General features: G+C 36.8%; 1 protein-coding gene across 8 annotated transcripts in view; it reads left to right on the top strand.

Moving 5' to 3' along the window:
- The window catches only part of LOC150107493 (jouberin-like), a 422,644-nt gene that overhangs the window by 260,637 nt on the left and 141,114 nt on the right, over window positions 1–20,893 (top strand). For all 8 annotated transcript variants that reach the window (XM_090391911.1, XM_090391912.1, XM_090391908.1 and 5 more), the window contains one exon: window positions 13,922–14,223. In XM_090391911.1, the coding sequence (XP_090248037.1) occupies window positions 13,922–14,223 (302 nt within the window). The remainder of the gene's footprint in view (window positions 1–13,921; window positions 14,224–20,893) is intronic.

Here is a 20,893-nt window from a genome sequence, read left to right on the forward strand (position 1 = left end):
ATATTCAGTTGTTTACTGGTGATCCCAAACTAGGGAGAGCAATAGTTGATAAAGGGAATGTAGATATCTTACAGGATGATATAAATAAATTGGCAGTGTGAGCAAAGGACGATGGTTGTCAATTTAATGTTGTAAAATGTAAGGTAGTGCACTTTGGGATGAAAAGATTACTTACTCTGTATCATATTGATGGTACTAGATTACAAGAAATTGTTGAGGCTAGGGATCTGGGGTGATGATAAAGTTCAGAGGACATATTGCAAAAGTTGAAAAAATAGCTCTGAGGATTACTTGGATGTTGAAGAACATATTGACAAGTAAAGATAAGGAAGTTATTTTCCCTCTTTTTAAGGCTATAATTTGCCTTTATCTTTATGACTGTGCACAGATTTAGCAACTCTCTGAATGAGGAGGTGGTGGCAGAGGTTATTCAAAGACAAGTGATCAAGCTGGTGACAGGTTTGTGAAATGCTCCCTCTGAGAATAGGTTTAAGGTGTGTTAGTTGCAAGTTTAGTTGTTAGACATAAAAAAGAGAACATAATAGATACTTATATAAGTTATTTAAGGGATTCTATAAGATTGCAACAAAGGAAATTTTTCAATATGTGAGGAGTAAAAGGAGAACAAGGAGTCATCCCTGGAATTTGTGTAATGGTGTGATTAGTAAGGGTGTACAGACTAGGTTTTTTGTTTGGAAACTGATGAATGAGTGGAATGGATTGCTGTGAATAAATTTAAGGCAAGGTATAATAGGTATTATGTGAATAATAGTTAGTAGGACTCTATGGGGATCCTCTTATAATAGTAATAATAATAATAACAATAAATTAAATTTGAATCATTGTAGATTTTCAAAATATGTTGCATTTTTATAACATAATTTATATTGTTAACTTTCTTTTTTAAATTCACTCTTTGTTTAATTGTCTTTATTTACATTCAGTTAATATATTTTGCCATTTTGTTGCAGCATTGTTATAGTATATGAACTTTGTCTCTTTTGTTGGTATTCATCTTGTTTTCTGATGGTGGTTTTTGCAGGTGAACCTGTTCTGCCCCCCCCCTCCCACACACGTGATTTATGCATATACTTGCAGCATTGTTATAGTATATGTACTTTGTCTTTTTTGTTGGTATTCATCTTGTTTTCTGATGGTGGTTTTTGCAGGTGCACCTGTTCTGACCCCCCCCCCACACACACACATGATTTATGCATATACTTGCTACTTGTGGTTGGAAAATTATGTGTTTAACATTTTATCAAAAAAGGAGCATAACCATCTTTTCTACAGAGCAAGTTCTAACATGCAGAAACCTAGGTAGCTCTTGTTAACATATACAAACACACATCAAACTAAGCATCCTTCCAAGGATACGTAAAATTAGGTAAACACTTCATAAGTATATCATTCACTGGACAAAGAAACCATAAAAAAAATTAGCTATATTGGACTGTACTGCCAGTGGTTTCCATGATATACTCAGCAAGGAATCTGCAAGATTCAAATCTGGTTTGGAAGAAAATTCAATGGAGGGAGGGCTGTGAAAACTCCAAGAATATATGCCTCTTTATCCAAGTGTAAGCAAAAAAAAAGTTTGCACCTGAAGTATCTTCAGGACTAGGGCAACTCGTCGCAAAGGTGGACTGACTGCACATTACTTGCCTTAGTATCCCATAATGCAAAGCACATCTCCTTGTGAACATGTATAATGCTATGCATTATGGAAAGAGTCACTACCCAGACCATTTCAACCTTTATTGAGGTCTCTTTAGTGAGAGCCAGATCCAGAGGTGATACCAATGTTGAACCAATGCAGAAGTCATATTTCCATATACGAGTTGCCAAAAGGTGTCACACCTTATTATTAAATTACTCTGGATTAGAGAAAGATGTTGGAAGTTTTTCACTTGGTTAGATTATAAATTAAAGATGTGAAGAAATTATATTCTTGGTTTAATCCTTAATCCAAGTGTAAGCAAACAGTGTGTAGTGTGAAGTATTTTCATGAGTGGGCTACTTGTACATAAGTGTGACACCTCTTGAATACTTGTATATGGGTAATATATGATGTCTGCATTACTTCAACCTTGGTATCTCTTCTGGGTATGGCTCCCACTGAAGAGACCTCAATAAAGGTTGAAACCGGTCTGGGTAGTGACCCTTCCCATAATGCATAGCATTATATATATCCACAAGGAGATGTGCTTTGCATTATGGGATACTAAGGCAAGTGATGTGAAGTCAGTCCACCTTTGCCATGAGTTGCCCTAGTCCTTCAGGTGCAAACTTTGTTTGGTTACACTTGGATAAAGGATTAAACTAAATGTATAATTTATATAATTTATAGTCTTACCAAGTGAAAAAACTTCCAACATCTTTCTCTAATCCAGAGTAATTTAACCTCTCTGCTGGCTGTGGTGAATGAAATAGTAAGACCAAATTGCATTTCTTATCCATGTTATCCAATAGGTGTTACAGAATCGTATCCAGATTTTGCTGGACGTCTATAGATGTCATGGCCAGAAAGATGTTGAAAGACATCTATAGATGTCATGGCCAGTTTTCACACCTGATTATTATTAATCAGGTTTGCACCTGATTAATAATAAGATGTGAAACCTTTTGGCAACTTGTATATGGAAATATGACTTCTCCATTGCTTTGACCTTAATATCATCTCTGGATCTGGCTCCCACTAAGGAGACCTCAATAAAGGTCGAAACTGGTCTGAGTAGTGACCCTTCTCATAATGCATAGTGTTATACATGTCCACAAGGAGATGTGCTTTGCATTATGGGATACTAAGGCAAGTGATGTGAAGTCAGTCCACCTTTGCTACAAGTTGCCCTAGTCCTGAAGATACTTCAGGCATAAACTTTGTTTGCTTACACTTGGATAAAGGATTAAATTAAATATATAATATACGGTTCCTTATTTCTTACAATTTTTGTACCTTCCATTAAATTTTTATCCAGTAAGTTTAACATAATTTATCCCAGAGTTTTAGGCATCTTATTAGGTACCTAGACTCTGAACCATACTAGTATCAGAACAAGTTATCAACACCCATTCACAGATGTCCCACATCTACACCTGTCTTAACAAATTCTAATTTTTTGACACTGAAAATATATCATTACACTGGAATAATTTAATAATAATTATATGGATCATGTAATTGCATAACACTTATTCCCCTATTACACTTATTTGCATAAAAAGTAATATTGCAAACTATTTCTTATGTTTCTATTATAAATCTGTCTGGTTAAATGTACACTTTTCAACATATCCAGGCCAAGTCATATTGCTTATTTTCTAACACATTTTGTAATAATTTAAATAGCATTAAAAATTACTATTATTCACTAATTATTATTATGACATATATCCCCCCCCCTTTTTTTTTTTCCTTTCAAAACTTTGATTTCAGAAAATTTCATTTTGCTGGTTGCTGGTTCTTGAAGATGTTTCCCACATGTAGACATAAGTACTGTATATGCAGTATTATACAGTACAATGCATTTGTCTGTGTTTTCACATCATTATGTAAGTGCATGTTGTAACAGCTGCTAGTTTCAATTTCTTGAATAAAAAGTACTGAATGCATAAGTTGTAACATATTTTAAATATTTCATTTTTATTCCATTTTAGCAAAAAATATGATGTTTATTCTTATGCTTGTATTAGTTGTATTATGGATTATGCAGTTTAATGTAAATATTTCCTGTTTTTTTTTTTTTTTTTTAATTGACTAGATGGTTATTTTCTCAGACATATGTATTTGGTGCTTCATTATGACTATACACTTAAACTTAAGATTAAGTTATCCACATTCAAATAAATCAGACTAAATCTTTTGAGCATTTTATTATCAAAATATACCTATATACATTTGCATTTAAGAATTCAGTATAAAAACATTAAATCGTTTTGGCAACTTCAGACTTTTCACTGTTTGCCCTGGTTCCCCTGACAAAAGCAGCAGGGGGCCTTGCTTAACTGGGCAGTGTTCCAGCCAGCATGAAATCTCATCATGTTATATCATCATATGCAATTGTGGTTTAAACTGATAGAGAGTATATTTTGATCAGCTAAGTCCCAAATTGCCAGCCCATTCTCGTTTGTTCAGTACCTAGCAGATACCTACTAGCAGGGTGCACTACATGAAGGTGAGAATTGGACATTAAGTCAGATCCCCAGTCAATTCTCTGCATTCCTGAAAGGCAATGTGGAGGTCTCCACATTGCCTTGGAATTATTTGGCTTTGACCCTTAAGCAACTCCTCATTAAAAGTCTGTCCTGATAATTGCATATTTTATGTAATGAATAATTGCATTTTCCTTTGAGAAAGTTGCTATTCAATTAAGCACTACAGTTCTATATATCAATGCCAGAGCTTCAGGCTGTTGAAAATGTATCACAATATCAACTAATAATCCCTTTAGTAATCACATCACTTTGGATTTATGCCATGGCACCACTTAATAAATTTAGTTTAATCCTTTATCCAAGTGTGAGCAAACAAAGTTTGCGCCTGAAAATATCTTCAGGACTGAGGTAAGGTAGTACAATACCGGGCAACTCGCAGCAAAGGTGGATCAAGCTCTCAATTCCTTGTCTCAGTACTCCCATAATGCACAGCACATCTCCTTGCGGACATGTACACTGCTATGCATTAAGGGGGGGGCACTACCCATACTGGTTTCGACCTTTATTGAGGTCTCGTCAGTGGGAGCCAAGCCCAGAGTGGAGTTACAAAGGCAGAAACAATAGGAGAGGTCATCCTTACCTATAGGAGTTGCCAAAAGGTGTGCCACCTTATTATTAAATTACTCTGGATTTAGAGAAAGATGTTGAAAGTTTATTTTTCACTTGGTTAGACTGTAATAAATTTAGTTTAGTCCTTTATCCAAGTGTGAGCAAACAAAGCTTCTGAAAATATCTTCAGGATGAGGTAAGGTAGTACACACTGGGCACCTCGCAGCAAAGGTGGATCAAGTTCTCAACTCCTTGTCTCAGTATCTCCCATAATGCACAGCACATCTCATTGCGGACATGTATACTGCTATGCATTAAGGGGAGGGTCACTACCCATACCGGTTTCGACCTTTATTGAGGTCTCGTCAGTGGGAGCCAGGCCCAGAGTGGAGATACAAAGGCAGAAACAATAGGAGAGGTCATCCTTACCTATAGGAGTTGCCAAAAGGTGTGCCACCTTATTATTAAATTACTCTGGATTTAGAAAAAGATGTTGAAAGTTTATTTTTCACTTGGTTAGACTGTAATAAATTTAGTTTAATCCTTTATCCAAATGTGAGTAAACAAAGTTTGTGCCTGAAAATATCTTTTCAGGTACCTTAACTGTTCAAGACTAAATAGTGATAAATTCCAATTTCAAATCCTCTGTACACTCTGGTGTCCTGCACCAGGGAGAAAACATCACTATCAACAATACCATAGTCAATGAGACTTTTCTTATTCTTTGCCTCTTCTTTCCATGTGAATTTGTGCACATTTTTATGTTGGAACATGGTGTTAGTAATAACCAGTCCATGTCCTGAACAGAAATCCAACAGATATTTGCCATTATTATTAGCTTTGCTCTTTTCTCCAAATTTTCCCAAAATATTTTTGTATGTATCACAATCATTTCCTACTCTGCTATTTAGATCCCCAACAAGGACCAACTTTTCCTTTTTCATTGTGTCAGTTGCTTTTTCTAAAGTCTAAAAAAATTCCTCCACTTCTACCTTAGTAGAACCTTCTGTGGGACCATAGGCACAAATCAGTCTAATTGTCTAGTTCCCCATTCTGATATTTGCCCACATTACTCTACTTGAGACTGCCTGCCTTTTCTGCATTAAACGGGCATCCATTATCTTTTGGTTATACAGTCAGCCTGTTTAAATCATCTTGCAAACTCTCTACATCTACTCTCTACCCAATTTTGCATCATCAGCAAACAACTGAATATTTCCCTTCGAATCTTTTCTGTGTCATTTATGTACAAACTAAACAATAATGGTTTCAGGCACAGAGTCTACAGTACAGCATTAGTGACCTGTTTTCTCCTGGATTCCACTCCTCCATATACTACTTTTTGGTATTTGTCTGTCAACTGCTCTCATATCCATATCACCAGTTTCATATCTATTCCCATTTGTTCTAATTTGCAAACAGTATTCCACATGGTATCCTGTCAGATGCATTTTCAAAATTCAGCAGTATCATTATGTAGCCATTCTCTTCATCAACTCAGCCAGCACGTTATTATAAAATTTTATTATAGTTATCTTATTCATCCCTTCCTGAATTCTGTCTTTAACTAAATTTTCCAATACTTTATCACCACTACGGAGATGCCAATTGTTCCATAACTGAATATAGCAATCTTGAAACTGCCTTGATGCAGCCAAAGTATTTTGCTTTTCTTCTAATCTCTTGGGAATTTGCCAGAGCTGAGACTTAAGTTAAGCAGCCTAGTCAGAGGTAACACCAATTCCTTTACACATATACTCATAATATGTGAGCTGATATCCTGTCTAATTCCATAGCCATATTTCATTGAGATTCTGCAGTATCCTAAGCAGTTCCAGTTTGTCAACCTCTGTTCTCTCATTGGTTCCTGTCAGATCTGTCAGAGCACTGGCCTCACTGGGATGACAGGACTTTGCAAAGTGTACATTCAGTAACTCAAGTATTTTGTTTGCATCTTTCACTTTGCTACCATTAGCACTGTTTAAAGTTATTCATCCATAGGTCATTCGTTTTTTCTTTTTACTTGCCATATAGTGAAAGAAATCTTTGGAATTTTGTTTGGTCTTCTTGGCTAATTTCTTCTCGTAATCCACTTTTCTCCTTATACACACTGGGCCATATGTTATGTCACCTTTATTGATTATTTTTATTCTTTTTTTTTTTGTTCTAATGAAACACAGAACTTAGAGATTTTTTTTATTAGTTATGAAAAAAAAATCATATAAATGTCTTATATTTTTGGCTTCACAAAGATGGGCCCTTTCTACAACATGTTCCATAACAGCTATTAATTTAACGTTTCTGGCTGCGGCATTCTAATTTCTGCACAAATGTTCCTCCTTCAGCTGTTGGATTTTTTGGAACTCGTCCACATACACCTCATCCTTCAGGTAACCCCATAGAAAGAAATCAGGAGCCATCAAATCTGGAGAACATGATGCCCAATTAATTACAGATCTTTGTAAAATTATTCTCTTGCCAAAAATGCTAATTTTTAGAATAAAATTGCATAATTTTGGTTCATTGTTGGGTTGTGAACCATTCTGATTAATTTCCCAAATGTTTCTTAGAATACCTGAAAAAAGTAATAATCAAAAAAAGTTATTCGCATTTTATACCCCTGTGTGACTTATTGGCCACCCTATATATCTTCCACAGCATTTCATTTTTTTACAGCTCCTCTTAATGATATTACTCATTCATTTAACTCCTAGCTGATTTATTCTATTGCCCTTGGGTATACATTCCCAATATTGCTTCCTTCAGATGATCCTTGACCATCTCCTATGTACCACTAACATCCTTCCTTTGTAGATTCTTGGTATTACATTAATATGCCGTCTATGTTTGTCATAATTACCTGTCCTGTAGTTCCACATGTACTCCTTCTTAAATAAAAATTCCACATTTTTCAACTTTCCAACTTAAGATCATATGATCACTTTTCTCAGTCAGAGGTAATTATGGACAGATCTTTTGATTCTATAGCTAAATCCAGCACATCATGGTGTCCTCTCTATGACATGCTGTTTCAAGTAATTATCAACTTAGATGAATAAATTCTATTTCCCTCTTACCGTGTGATCTTTCCTTATCATATTTAGTCTCTATGGTTGAAGCCCTCTCCCATAATAATCACCGTACTTTTCACCTTAACACACCATTGCATAGGACGCATTACATTTTTCATGTCGAGCTTATGGAAAAAATTCTTCGCAGTAAAAGACATGAAATATGCATCAGATTTTTCCTGTAAATATCGTTTTTATTTTAAATTTTAATCTTTTTTTTCTTCTTCTGCAGCTTCTTCCACTTAAGTGGGGTCACTGTTGATGATGAGTCTCCTCCACATCCTCCTGTCTTGGGCTGTCACCACATCCAAGTTCTTCATCCTCAAGTCCTCTTCTACCAGCTCCCTCCATCTCTTCTTTGGCCGCCCACGCTTCCTCCTTCCTTGCACATCCATCTGCATGACCCTTCTTCCCACATATTCGTCCTCCCTCCTCATCACATGACCAAACCATCTCAACCTTGCCTCCTGTATCTTCGCTCCTAAGTTCGTAACTTTCACTGTTTCCCCTCACATAGTCATTTCTCAGATGATCCTTTCTGGTCACACCACACATCCACCTAAGCATTTTCATCTCTGCTACTTACATCCTGTTGATGTTATTTTTCCTCAGGGCCACAGTTTCTATAGCATACGTCATAGCTGGCCTCACTACTGTCCTATAGATTTTGCTTTTCAGATTGATTGGCACCCTCTTATCGCATAACACTCCAGCCATCTCCCTCCAGTTCCTCCAACCCACTTGTATCCTGCATCCCACTTCCTTCTCAGCTCCTCCATCTTCTTCTTACACTGTTGAACCTAAGTATCTAAAGTCCCTCACCTTCCTGATGACATTTCCTTCCAGCTCCAGGTCTGTCTCCTGGCCACTGCCCACTGTGCAACACATATACTCTGTCTTACTTCTGCTCACTCTCATACCTCTCTCTTCCAGTACTTTTCTCCATCTTTCCAGTTTAGTTCCCTTCTTCTCTTGAATCTGCACACAGCGAGATGTCATCTGCATACAACATTGTTCAAGGTGCATCTTCTCTCACCTCCTCCATCGCCACCTCCATCACAATGTTAAACAGAAATGGACTTAATGCTGACCCATGATGCAAGCCAACTGTTACTTGAAAACTTTCTGTCTGTCTCAGACAGGTCCAAACACTTGCCTTCACATTTCTGTACATCTCCTGCACCAACCTGACATATTTCTCCAGAACTTTCTTCTCCCTCAGACACCTTCAGACTTCTTTCCTTGGCACTCTATCGTATGCTTTCTCCAAATCAATAAATTCCAGATGTAGCTCCCGTTGTTTCTCTCAAAACTTTTCCATCATCTGCCGTAACCCAAAGATAGCATCTGTTGTTGATCTACCGGGCATGAAGAAAATTGTTCCTTTGCAATCTCCACCTCTTTCCTCAATCTTCCATCAAGAACCCTTTCTAGGATTTTCATTGTGTGGGACATCAACTTTATTCCTCTGTAATTCTTACAGTCTTGTGAATCCCCTTTACCCTTGTAGATGGAGACAAGAGTATACTTTTCCTCCATTCCTCAGGTATATTTTCCTGTTGGCAAACTTTCATGAACAGGTCCCACAGCAGGTCAATTCCCTTTTCCCCCAGTGCCTTCCATGCCTCCACTGGTGTCCTGTCAGGGCCCACTGATTTTCCATTCCTCATCCTCTTCATAGCCTCCGTCACTTCCACTCTACTGATGTTCTGCACCATCCCCTCAGAAGGCTGCCCATCTTCTCTGTGAGCCCTTGCATTTTACTCATTCAAAAGTCCTTCAAAGTATATTCTTCATCTGTTTCTTATGTCTACATCCCTCCATAATACTCTTCCTTCAGCATCTTTGATCTGCCTCACATGTAAGATGTCCTTTGCTGCTTTATTTCTACATTTTGCTAGTTGGTAAATTTTTTTCTGCCCTTCCTTTGTTTCTAATTGATCATACAGATCTTGATATGCCATGGCCTTCACCTGTGCTACAACTCTCTTGGCTTCTTGCTTTCTCTCTCTGTACACCTACCTCTCTGTCCTCTTCCACTCTTGACTCATCCCACTTCTGCTTTGCCTTCCTCTTAGCTGTCACTGCCACTTGTACATTATTATTCCACCACCAACCCTCCTTCTGCTCTCTAATCTTTCCAGATGTCTCACCAAGCACCCCGATTGCACAGCTCAGGATTACTTTTGAATTATGTTTCCACCAATCTTGTACACTTTCCAGTCCATCCGAAATCCTCTCTAACACCCTCTCCCTAAAACCATAATGTAAAGCACATCTCACTAAGAGATGTATACTGCAATACATTATGGGTGGAGTCACTACCCAGACCGGTTTCAATCTTTTTTGAGGTCTCCTCAGTGAGTAGCTAGACTAAAACCTTGTATTACTAAAACCTTGGTATTTAGGGTCTAGCTACTCACTGAGGAGACCTCAAAAAAGGTTGAAACCAGTCTGTGTAGTGACCTCACCCATAATGTATTGCAGTATATATCTCTTAGTGAGATGTGCTTTACATTATGGAACATACTAAGAATAGTAATCAGAGCTTTACCCACCTTTACAATGCGTTGCCCTGGTGTTGTACCACCTTTAGACTTGAACTACATTCAGGCGCAAACTTAACTGTTTGCTTACTTGGGATTAGGAGTAAAATAACCAAGTTTATAAAATTACTTGGTAACCCTAATATACATTACCCAAGGTAAAAAAACTTATTGATATATATATATATAAACAAAATTATTTTTATAAATTTCATTTATCTTCTTTTCAAATCTCTATTCATCTTCATTCTCAAAATTTTCTGAACTAGATTCTTCAACAAAAACCAAGTCATCACTGTCTTGAAATAATAAGTCATCCTCTGTACTATCAAGAGAGTTACTAATGCCAGACTTTTGAAAAGACTTGATCATAAATTTGAGTTTCACTTCATTTCATGAACTCTTTACCCATTCACACACCTGTGAAATTGTGTTCTCCTACAATTTTCCTCAAAATTTGGAGATTGCATTCAATTGACCCATTTTTCCTTCATAAATTCTTTAAATGGTTTATTTATCGATACATCTGAAGGTTGAAGCATAGAGTGAGTCCTCCTGGGATTAATGATATTTTTGTGTTTATTTTGCAAAGTTCATTCTAAACACCTTCGGTTTTATGGCATCTAAATTGATTCCACACTAACATAGCAAGTGTCTGACGTAAACTGCCAGGACATCTGGACCACACCTTCTTTATCCATAGCTTTATCCCTTCCTCGTCCATCTATCCTTTTGGATGAATATGAATGTCAACTTCTTTAGGAAGTTTTTCTTTGAGCATTGTTTTTCTTTTAACAATTAAAAAAGGTGGCAATTTTGTTCCATCTGCACAGCAGGACAGAGCAACAGTGTAGTGAGTTTTTTTTTGTGACCAGAAGTTTTAACAATAATATTTGTTTTACCTTTGGAGTCAACAGTCTTGTTTGAGGGCACATCAAAAGTCAGAGGTACTTCATTCGTATTAGCCATCTGAGAAAGTTCATAATTGTCTTGTTTTCTAGCATTTATGATGAATCTGTGAAACTCAATAATTTTATTTTTGAATTCATCTGGCATAAATCTAAAGCACCATGATGGCGATCCTGCAAAATCGATGATATTTCTTTCTGTTGCCAATAATTTTGCTTGTTGAACAATCATTTTTGTAGATACACAGCAACCTGATCTTCTTTGATCCATTATCCAAGTTTTTAATTCATTTTCAATTTCTGGCCATTTTGCCAGTTTTCTGCAAGGATTGTGTTTTTTTTTTTAGAATTTTCTTCTATTAATTGCTGCTCTTGTTTCCTTCAAGTTCATACAATTTTTTCTGTAGGCAGAGGCCCAAAGTGTTGCTCTGATGTTCAATTGCCATTGTTTTTTTTGTGTACTCAATCACACTATGCTTAAACACAGTCATATAGCTATGTCTGTGTGTCATAGAATCCATTGATTATAAAAAAATTAAATATAATAATGTATTGATTACTAGTTTATATGCCCAACCATTAATGGCTGTATATCTATTCAAACTAATCACGCATTCCTGACAAGTGATGACACACCATAACTGTGCATGCATAAAAAATACATTGGTGTATAAGATGCACCGGTTTATAAGATGCATTCAGCTAATAGGACGCATCCTAATTTTCAGATAAATTTTAGGTACAAAAAAGCCTGTCATAAGGCAAAAAAATGGTACTTGTCTTCCACTCATTATGTGCTAATGTGTCACTGTATGTCTTCCACATTGTTTTTTGCATTCCCTGGTACCTTGTGTATAGTTTTGAACCTTTATAATGGTACAGTATGACCTTCATTGTCCTTGCGCCAATAAATCCTACACCAACCTATCAGCCAGCCCCAAGGCCTGGTGGAGCAACCAGCTGCGTATATTTTGTCCTATTGGTCTTTATCTCACACCAGGTGGATGCTTCAAATGTACTGCTATCCACTTGTCTCCTGATCTCTTCATTTTTTGTTGTACTTCATCTGCTGTTATGTGCACTATCCCTTCCTTTCTCATTTTCTCTATCCTCCCTGAAAATTCTATACTCCCTTGCATTCTGTCCCTGTAACTATATTATCTGCTCTCAGCCAAGTGTCACTAATGCCTATGGCTTTTAGTGAAATTGCACCAACCAATACCAGTAAACATCTCTGTTTTATTCTTGATACTTCTAGCATTAGTATACATAAACTGCAACATTGTCTTAATTTCCCAAACACTTTTACTCCTTGTATTAACTATTCCATTTGATTTTGTCACTTGAAAGACTATTCTGCATTTTTTGGTCATTCCCCACACTCACTTGCCTCATGGGTAACTGCATGCACACTCATCCACCATAATAGCTTTAGTTTTCCTGACTGCACTTTTACACTCTCGGTAAATAAAGATTTCTTGAGACACCCGACTCTCAATCGATTTAAGCTTAGTTCTTCAGCATGATATCTCTCCTTCCATCTGTCAAGTGGAGTCCCTAGGTTTACAAACCAAACATTATTCCTTCTGCAGCTGTGCATTGATTCATTTGCAATCATTGTTCTCCTCTTCAACTTGTCTCTATCATAGCATGACAGCAGACTACAGTCTTGACTCTCTCTCTCTCTTGTTCATCTTTTTTCCAATGAATCTTTCATATATTTTCTCATACAATATATTTCATCTTTCACCTCATTAGTGCCAGCCTAAACAATCAATTCTTTCATGTTATCTTTTTTGCATTCTGGCAATCTCACTAATATTATTAATATGTGTACCAAGGAAACAAGATTGAGTCATACTGTTATTAAGTATTTGTCTTATTATAGAATCACCATAAAAAATTTACTCCTTACTCTTCTTCTCTCATGTAGTCATACATTCTTGTTTCTTACCTCGTACTGCACACTTTTTTCCTCTTCTTAGCTCTACTAGTTGCCTGATGTTCTTGCAATCTTTTAGTCTAGTTCTTTTCTTTGTCCTATGAAGGACTCCATGTAAATCACTGTTTCTTTCATGAGGTTCTCTTCGTTCTTTTGATATTCCACCACTTCACTTTCAAAGTACCTCTGACACTAACATTTTCTGGAATATAGAATATTCCACTATTGCATGTGTTACTCTCTACACTTGCTCTCAAACCACTTCCTAATATTTGCTCCTCAAGCTCACTTTCCTTCCACAGATCTTTCAAGTTTTACACTGAATACATCTCACATATACTGCACCAAAAAATATTTTGCATATTAAACTCACCTAAAAAAGATGTCTTGACTGCCATTTTTCTACTACTCAGTTATTCTATTTTATGCATTAAATAACAGTCATATTTAAAAGTCAAAATTAAAAACTTTGTATACTGTTAGAAAGTGATTCATCAAATTAGAAAGTGATTCATCAAATTCATCAAATTAGTTGCAGAAATAATGTGGTGAAGGATAGAAATATGTTTTTTTGTAACTCCCACTCATGAAAGGTTGTGTAATGCTCAGTGTCTATCAATATCTTGTATATATTATATTTTATAGTGTAGTGCAATTTTGATTTTCTTGTCCCATCTCTTTGTTTTTCAGAGTATGGAATGTTGAAACTTGGACTGTAGAAATAGTTCTTCCTCATCCATCATATGTTTACACTGCTAAATTCAATCCAAATACAATTAATCTTATAGTAACTGGCAGTTATGACTATGTAATTAGAGCATGGTTGGCCACACCATCCCGTGATAAAGAAGGAGAACTTCTGCAAGAAATTGAGAGTCACCATGGTATCATAAACTCACTTTGCTGGAACAGTAAAGGCACAAAAATGTACTCTGCTGACAGTAATGGTGAATGTCAAGTTTGGAATGTTAGACACCGAAAATCTGTTGATGGTTAGTAAATTTTGTATGAGTAATTTTTTTAGTGTTAAAAAAAATCATATGTTATTTCATGGCCAGGTAGCAGAATAATGTGGTGAAGGATAGAAAAATGTTTTTTTGTAACTCCCACTCATGAAAGATTGTAAACACATGATACATTAGTGCCATCAGTGCAGTGGGCTCAGGATTTCTTTAAATTCATTTGTATATATTTTTATTTTTTTAGGTTTTTTTTTTCTATCATACCACTCATTGACTGTTCCTTCTCTTACCACTCTATCAGGCAATGCATTCCATAGTTCAACCACCCTCCATTCAACCAAAGAAACCATGCTTCATTTCTAACTGCTGAGTTGTACTCAGCAGTTAGAATTAAAGGAGGTGCAGGAATACAGGAAGATAGTTTGATATAAAATCAAGTGTGAGACAAGAGTGCAGGCTATCTCCACTGTTAATGACCTGTATAAATTACATTATGAAGGAAAGTGGCATTAGGTCTGATATCAAAACTGGAGACAAATATCAGCCCTTTGCTTTATGCTGATGATGTTATCCTCTTAAAATAAATCTAGCTTATGTCTGCAGGATTTCTTAAATAAATTGAATAAAAGCTGTAACAGATTTGCTTTAAAAATCAACAATAAAAAGATGAAGTCTTTGAAAATAAGCAGGAACACTGAAAGCATCAGCTGATCCTGAACATAACCTATTGTTGTGTCATTCTTTTTTTATTATTAATTGTATATATATATATATCTCACAATTTTACCTTTATTCACTTCTATTTATTCTCTTGTCCTAACTACACTTTAGATCCTAACTTAAATCTTTGGCTTCGGCGCTAGTTGCAGAAACACTATCTACCCAATTTGGCTGATTCCTAGATTGATCAAGTGCATTAATTACTTAGACAAAGGGTATGCCTTGGGCAGAAAACACATCCTTTGTTTCGACTGTCTGGAGTTACTTCCCGATAAGATACTGGCAAATTTATTTGTTTTGCTGCACCAGCCAATATCATTAGGTTAGAAAGACCTCTTAACCAAGGCAGAACTCTCTGATAATATGCAGAGATAATCAATCTATCATTAATACCCAGTACCGAATTATCTATATCACTTTTGTTAACTATCATTTGCAGTCGTGGTTTTAAACATGCTATTCTGTTCTGCTCAGGTTCCGATTAAAAAAATGAGTGGTGCATTGAATTCATTCTCAGGCCAAGAATCAGGTAAAATACACAGTACATTTATTGAAGTCATAAGAATACATATTTACATTCATACACTCTACTAAAATATTGTCATTCTAAGTTAAGGAATTGTTTAAGACAACTGAGTTTCAAATCAACTAGATTCAATCATGAAACCTTTCTATATAATTAATACTATCTTCGTACAATATACGAATCTAAATTCTCATCCATACAATTACTAGACTAAGATTTATCAATCACCTTGTAATAACATACTTGACACAATTCATCTAATATAGCATCCTCTAAAGAAATGATCACAGGAGTTATGCCATTGCTACCTATACTAATCACTTAAAAGTTCTACACTAGAATGTCTTTGTACATTAATTCACAACATTTCATCTTTTCAAACAGAAAAGGAAAACAAAACTGTACATTACCAACTCCTATGATGTTCAGCAGGTCTGTTACTTAGTTCACAATTCAGCTTGCTGCTCGATCCTTTTCTCTCAAATCGTGATTAGACATCTCTTTCTGGCTTTGATCCACGTAGTCACTCAAGGAGGTCATTCGATCTGGTTATCTCAAAAGCTGCTGTTGTGCCCATGCTTGACGTGCTCCGTTGTCGCATGTCTTCTTCTGCATTCCCGTCCCTACTATCGTACTTAGCTATTCCTCTCTGAAGTCGTACCGAACCTCGACTCTGGAACAAACCGGTGTTGTCATTAAACAGCAGAAGGCGATCTGGAACCCCCCGATGAGGTGGGAGAGAGTGACCTGACATCCAAGAGAAAAAAAGCCCTCTGAAAGGAGTGCAGACTCCTTTTATGTTGCACCCTTTGCACCCTCTTTACTGCTACTTTTTCCACTTGGCGCTGATCCCCTTTTTTCATGCGAAACGTTTTTCCATACCGTGTCTTCTTGTGCACACGGAACGATCTTCTCCTTAGCTTCTTCTGAGAAATATGAGCATGCCGATGCCGCTCGCCATGCAAGTGCTACTACTGCCTGAAATTTCACCAGTGGACTTCGAACTTTTGTTTTTACATTGTGATAAGCACTTCACATAGAACACCTTACATAGAACAAACAGAACACATTACTTAAATATATTTTTGTAATTCCACTTTAACGGCATTCATTTATATCCCCTTTTTGCAATTTGCTTCTTTATTTAAACACGGGTATCTCTTTTTTGATTTGTTAAATCTTGAATGAATTATTTCTATAACGAAAGCACTTCATTCAAGATCTAACACTATAAAACAAGTTAAAAAATTTAAACTATTTAGGCATAATTTTTAGTGAAGATGGCAAATTTGACATGAAAATAGATAACACAATAAGCAAAACTCAGCTAAATAAATTTATATGGAATAAGAGAGAAATTACTCAATTTCACTGTCTTGTACACTAAATCAGTGTACAAGGCAGTGATCAGACTAATTTTAACTCATGGAGGTGAGAGTTGTGTTAGAAATAAAACAATTGGTGAAAGACTGACACTGCAGATATAAGAGTTCTGAGAAAAATTAAGGAGAATGAACAGATAGCATCATTGGCAGAAACATGTTAGAATGAAAATAGGTAGGAATTTGACATTGTTAGCATTCAGGAATAAAGCTAATCTCAGGTGGTGCGGTCAACAGAATAGTAATGAAAAGGTTAGCATAACATTTGTTTGATGCCAGAATGGCAGGAAAAGAGACACAGAAAGGCCAAAATCTAGTTGGATTGGTGCAGTCAGAAATGCCTTCGATGACCAGTATATAAGATCTAATTATATTGGAGTCCCTGAAAGATAATGGACTAATTTTGAGGAAAGTTGTGGATAGGGATTTAGTAATAATGTAAACTTTTCATGTTGTACTATTGCAGTATCCTGTACACTCCTTGAGGATGCAGTCAAAATTTTGATGCTGTTGATAATGATAAAGCCCACTGTTGACATAAAAGAACCAATGGTCAATTAATTGGAAGCTAACTAATTAAGTTATGCACTGCATGTGATTCTGATTTCATTCATGTATTATTATTATTATTATTATTATTATTATTCGAGACCTCCAGGGAGTGGAGGACTCATTGAGAGAGGCTGTACATCACCCAAAACGAGATGTCACACACCTTCCCTTAAACTCATTCACTCCAGATGCACTCTTGCTATCTCTAAAGGCAAATTATTCCACTCACTCGCTTACTGCTCTGTATGAGAAAAATCTAGCTCTTATCCCTTTTTTAACTATTCTTCTCATCCATCCCCTCCTAATGGGGGGTTACTGGCATATTAATGCGGCCAGTTCGCCACTCCTCTGCTGCATCCCGTAAGGTCAGTACTCATGACTGTATCCGTGTGTGTTCATAGGGCTAGTTTTGCCTGTTTGTAGGATGAAAAATCCCAGATAAACTGGGGGGAAAATCCTGCTGTCCACGCCAAGACCAGCTAACTTGGTTATGGCTGAGAAAGATTCTTAAGCTCCTCACGTCATCGACAGGAATCAAACCTAGACACTCCTTCCCTAGGCATATGGTTGCAAAGCACATAGCCACTAGGCTAACCACACAGACTATTCCTTTTTTAACCATGAATAAACTTAACATCCATGGATGTTAAGTTTATTCATGGTTAAAAACACTGTGTTCTCTCCACACTTTTCATATAATGAAAAATTTCATCAGCTACCATACCATCTCTACCATACCATCCCTTTTTCTCCTATTAACCACAGTCTGTAGCCCATATACTTTTAATCTGTCCTTATAATCTGAATTCCAGAATCCCGATATAATCTTTGGAACCAAGGAGACCAAATCTGTACACAGTAGTCCAGATATGGTCTTATCAAGGCCTTGTAAAGAGGCAAAATGACTTCTTTATCCTTGCACATCAAAGTTTGCTTCAACAGTTATCCTCTAAGTTGTAGTTACAATTTTTGCTTTGTCACCTTTGAGCTTCTAATTCTTATCCATATTGCATGAAGATCCCCTTCACCAAGAAGGTAGCATAACTTTATGCTTCTAGTTTCATAGAATGCCCCTCTACTGACCACACCCAACCTCATATTCTATAGCACTACAAAATAGGATAATCTCTGGAACTACTACTCTTCTTTCCCATGGCATGACTATTGCTTCTGCTCTTTTGACCTAGACACCTGCACTGAGTGAATCACAGAAATCATCGTGGCAAGAAGGCATTCATCTCTCATTGCATCCAAAATTATCATCCATTTTTCAAGCTTTGGTTCAGCAGAAGTTGTATGAAAGCAGTCAAAGAAAAAAACAGCTTGTCATAGGTGGCTTGCATTGAGAACCCAAGCTTCATCCTCAGACTATGCAGCATGCAATAAATGTAAATCAGCTATCTTCTTCTTCTTAAGCTTTCATGAACTTTTCATTTCACTTCGCAACTGCGGCCATCTTGAGGATAAGGTGGTTGGCCCTATACCTCCTGGTGTGTGTGTGTCCTATGTCTGTAGATGCGTGTTTCCCAGAACAGGCAAACGGGCCCCATGAACACACGCTTCTACAGACATAGGACACACCAGGAGGCATAGGACCAAACACCTTATCCTCAAGAGAGTCACAGTTGTGAAGTCCACAGCTCTCTTATTGTACTCAAATGATGTGCACTAGAGCTAACACCTCTCCTATATTGTCTCTTCAATCTTCTATACTCAGTTTTCACCTCTTTCATCTCATGGAAACTAACATATATCCAACCCATTTCAGAAAAAGGGAGACAAAAGCCTACCAACCAATTGCCATCACCTCAGTTCTCTCCAAAATAACGTAGAAAATTATCAATGGTCAACTTCACTAACTAGAAACTCACCAGTTAATCAATGGCCACCAGCATGGATTCTGCCAGTCCAGATTCACTGTTGATATCTTAGCGTACATCACTCACCACTGGACATGTGCCATGGAAAAGTTCAGAGGAACATGTGCGGTTGCCCCTGACATTTCCAAGGCTTTTGATCGTGTTTGGCATAAAGGTCTGCTTTGCAAACTGCCTGCATTCAGTCTACCTGCTATCCTCTGTAACTGGATAGCCAGCTTTCTCTCTGGTCGTTCACTGCATGTCATAGTGGATGACACCCTCTCTTCGAGCTTTGCTACCAAAATAGAAGTGCCTCAGAGCTCCATTCACTTACCTACCCTTTTGCTCATATACATAAATGACCCACTCTCAATCACTACAAATCCTATCCATAGCTTTGTTGATGATAGCACTCTCTTCATCCTACTCCTTTGACAAACCATGTAGTTCTCAGATATCCCTTACATCAAGATCATCTGCAACCAATGCCTTAAATACTGATCTCCATACCATTCCTTCAGTGGGGCAAGGATAACCTAGTCATTTTCAATGCTGCTACAATGCAAAACCCTGCCTTTTCTCTTGCAAAAGGGATCTGAGCTCACTTTCTCTCATACTCAGTATAAACACATCATCAGAAAGGATGAACTATCTCTCCTTAAACTAACATTTACCTCCAACCTCTCTTGGCACAAAGACATCACATCAATAGCTCCCTCAGCTTCTAAAAAACTGGACGTTCTTTTCTGTTCAAGAAACTATTTTTCATCCACCCAACTATTAACCCTATACAAATTCCAAATATGTCCATCCTTAAACGTGTGGACAGACTTATGTGTTCGTCGAACATGTTGTTTATTATTTTAACGGTATAATAGAACACAGAAACTAAGTAAATAATTAATTTATTGACTTGATGCTGATATTTCGCTGGTATTATAACCAGCATCTTCAGAGCACAAAAACACTGTTTGTCACAATACGCGAGACTAAAACAACATGGTATACTTAACCAAAATTGTAGCAGCAACACAAAGACTAGAGTCCTGATTTTGGCGCCCTCTATCTGAAAGAAAAAAAAAAAAAAAAACCGCTATCATATATTACTAGAGTCCTAGAAAAGTGCTAGTTTTTTCTTAATATGACTGTCTCCCAGATCTTCGGCAAGTTAATACAGCCATATTTGTTGAGATTTGGGTTGTGTTTTAGGGCTTCTGTCGCCTCTAAGAACAATCTCTCTGATTTATATGGGTTTCTGTGTAGTACTTTTGTGTTTTTTCCAGTTGATCCTGTGTGCAGGGGATCACCAAAAATTCACAAACCAGGCACACCCCTACGCCCAATTGTGGACAGTATAAATAGTCCCACATACAAACTGGCTAGACATTTAGCGAAGCTACTAGCCACTCTCACTAACAATTCTCCCTCCTTTATCAAAAATTCAGCACACCTAAAAAGCATCTTACAACACCTCACCCTAAAAAGCTCAGACTTAATAGTAAGCTTTGACATCACTTCACTATTCACAAATGTACCACTAATAGAAACCCTCAATCTACTGAAGTCACACTTCCCCCCTGATATATATTCTACTATTCAAATTCACAATACATGCAGGATATTTCACATGGAAAGGGAAAATATACAAACAAATTGATGGG

Source organism: Typopeltis vanoorti, chromosome 4 (genome assembly GCF_054136105.1).
Source record: "Typopeltis vanoorti isolate ZY-2024b chromosome 4, IOZ_Tvanoo_1.0, whole genome shotgun sequence".
Classification (NCBI taxonomy): Eukaryota; Metazoa; Arthropoda; class Arachnida; order Uropygi; family Thelyphonidae; genus Typopeltis; species Typopeltis vanoorti.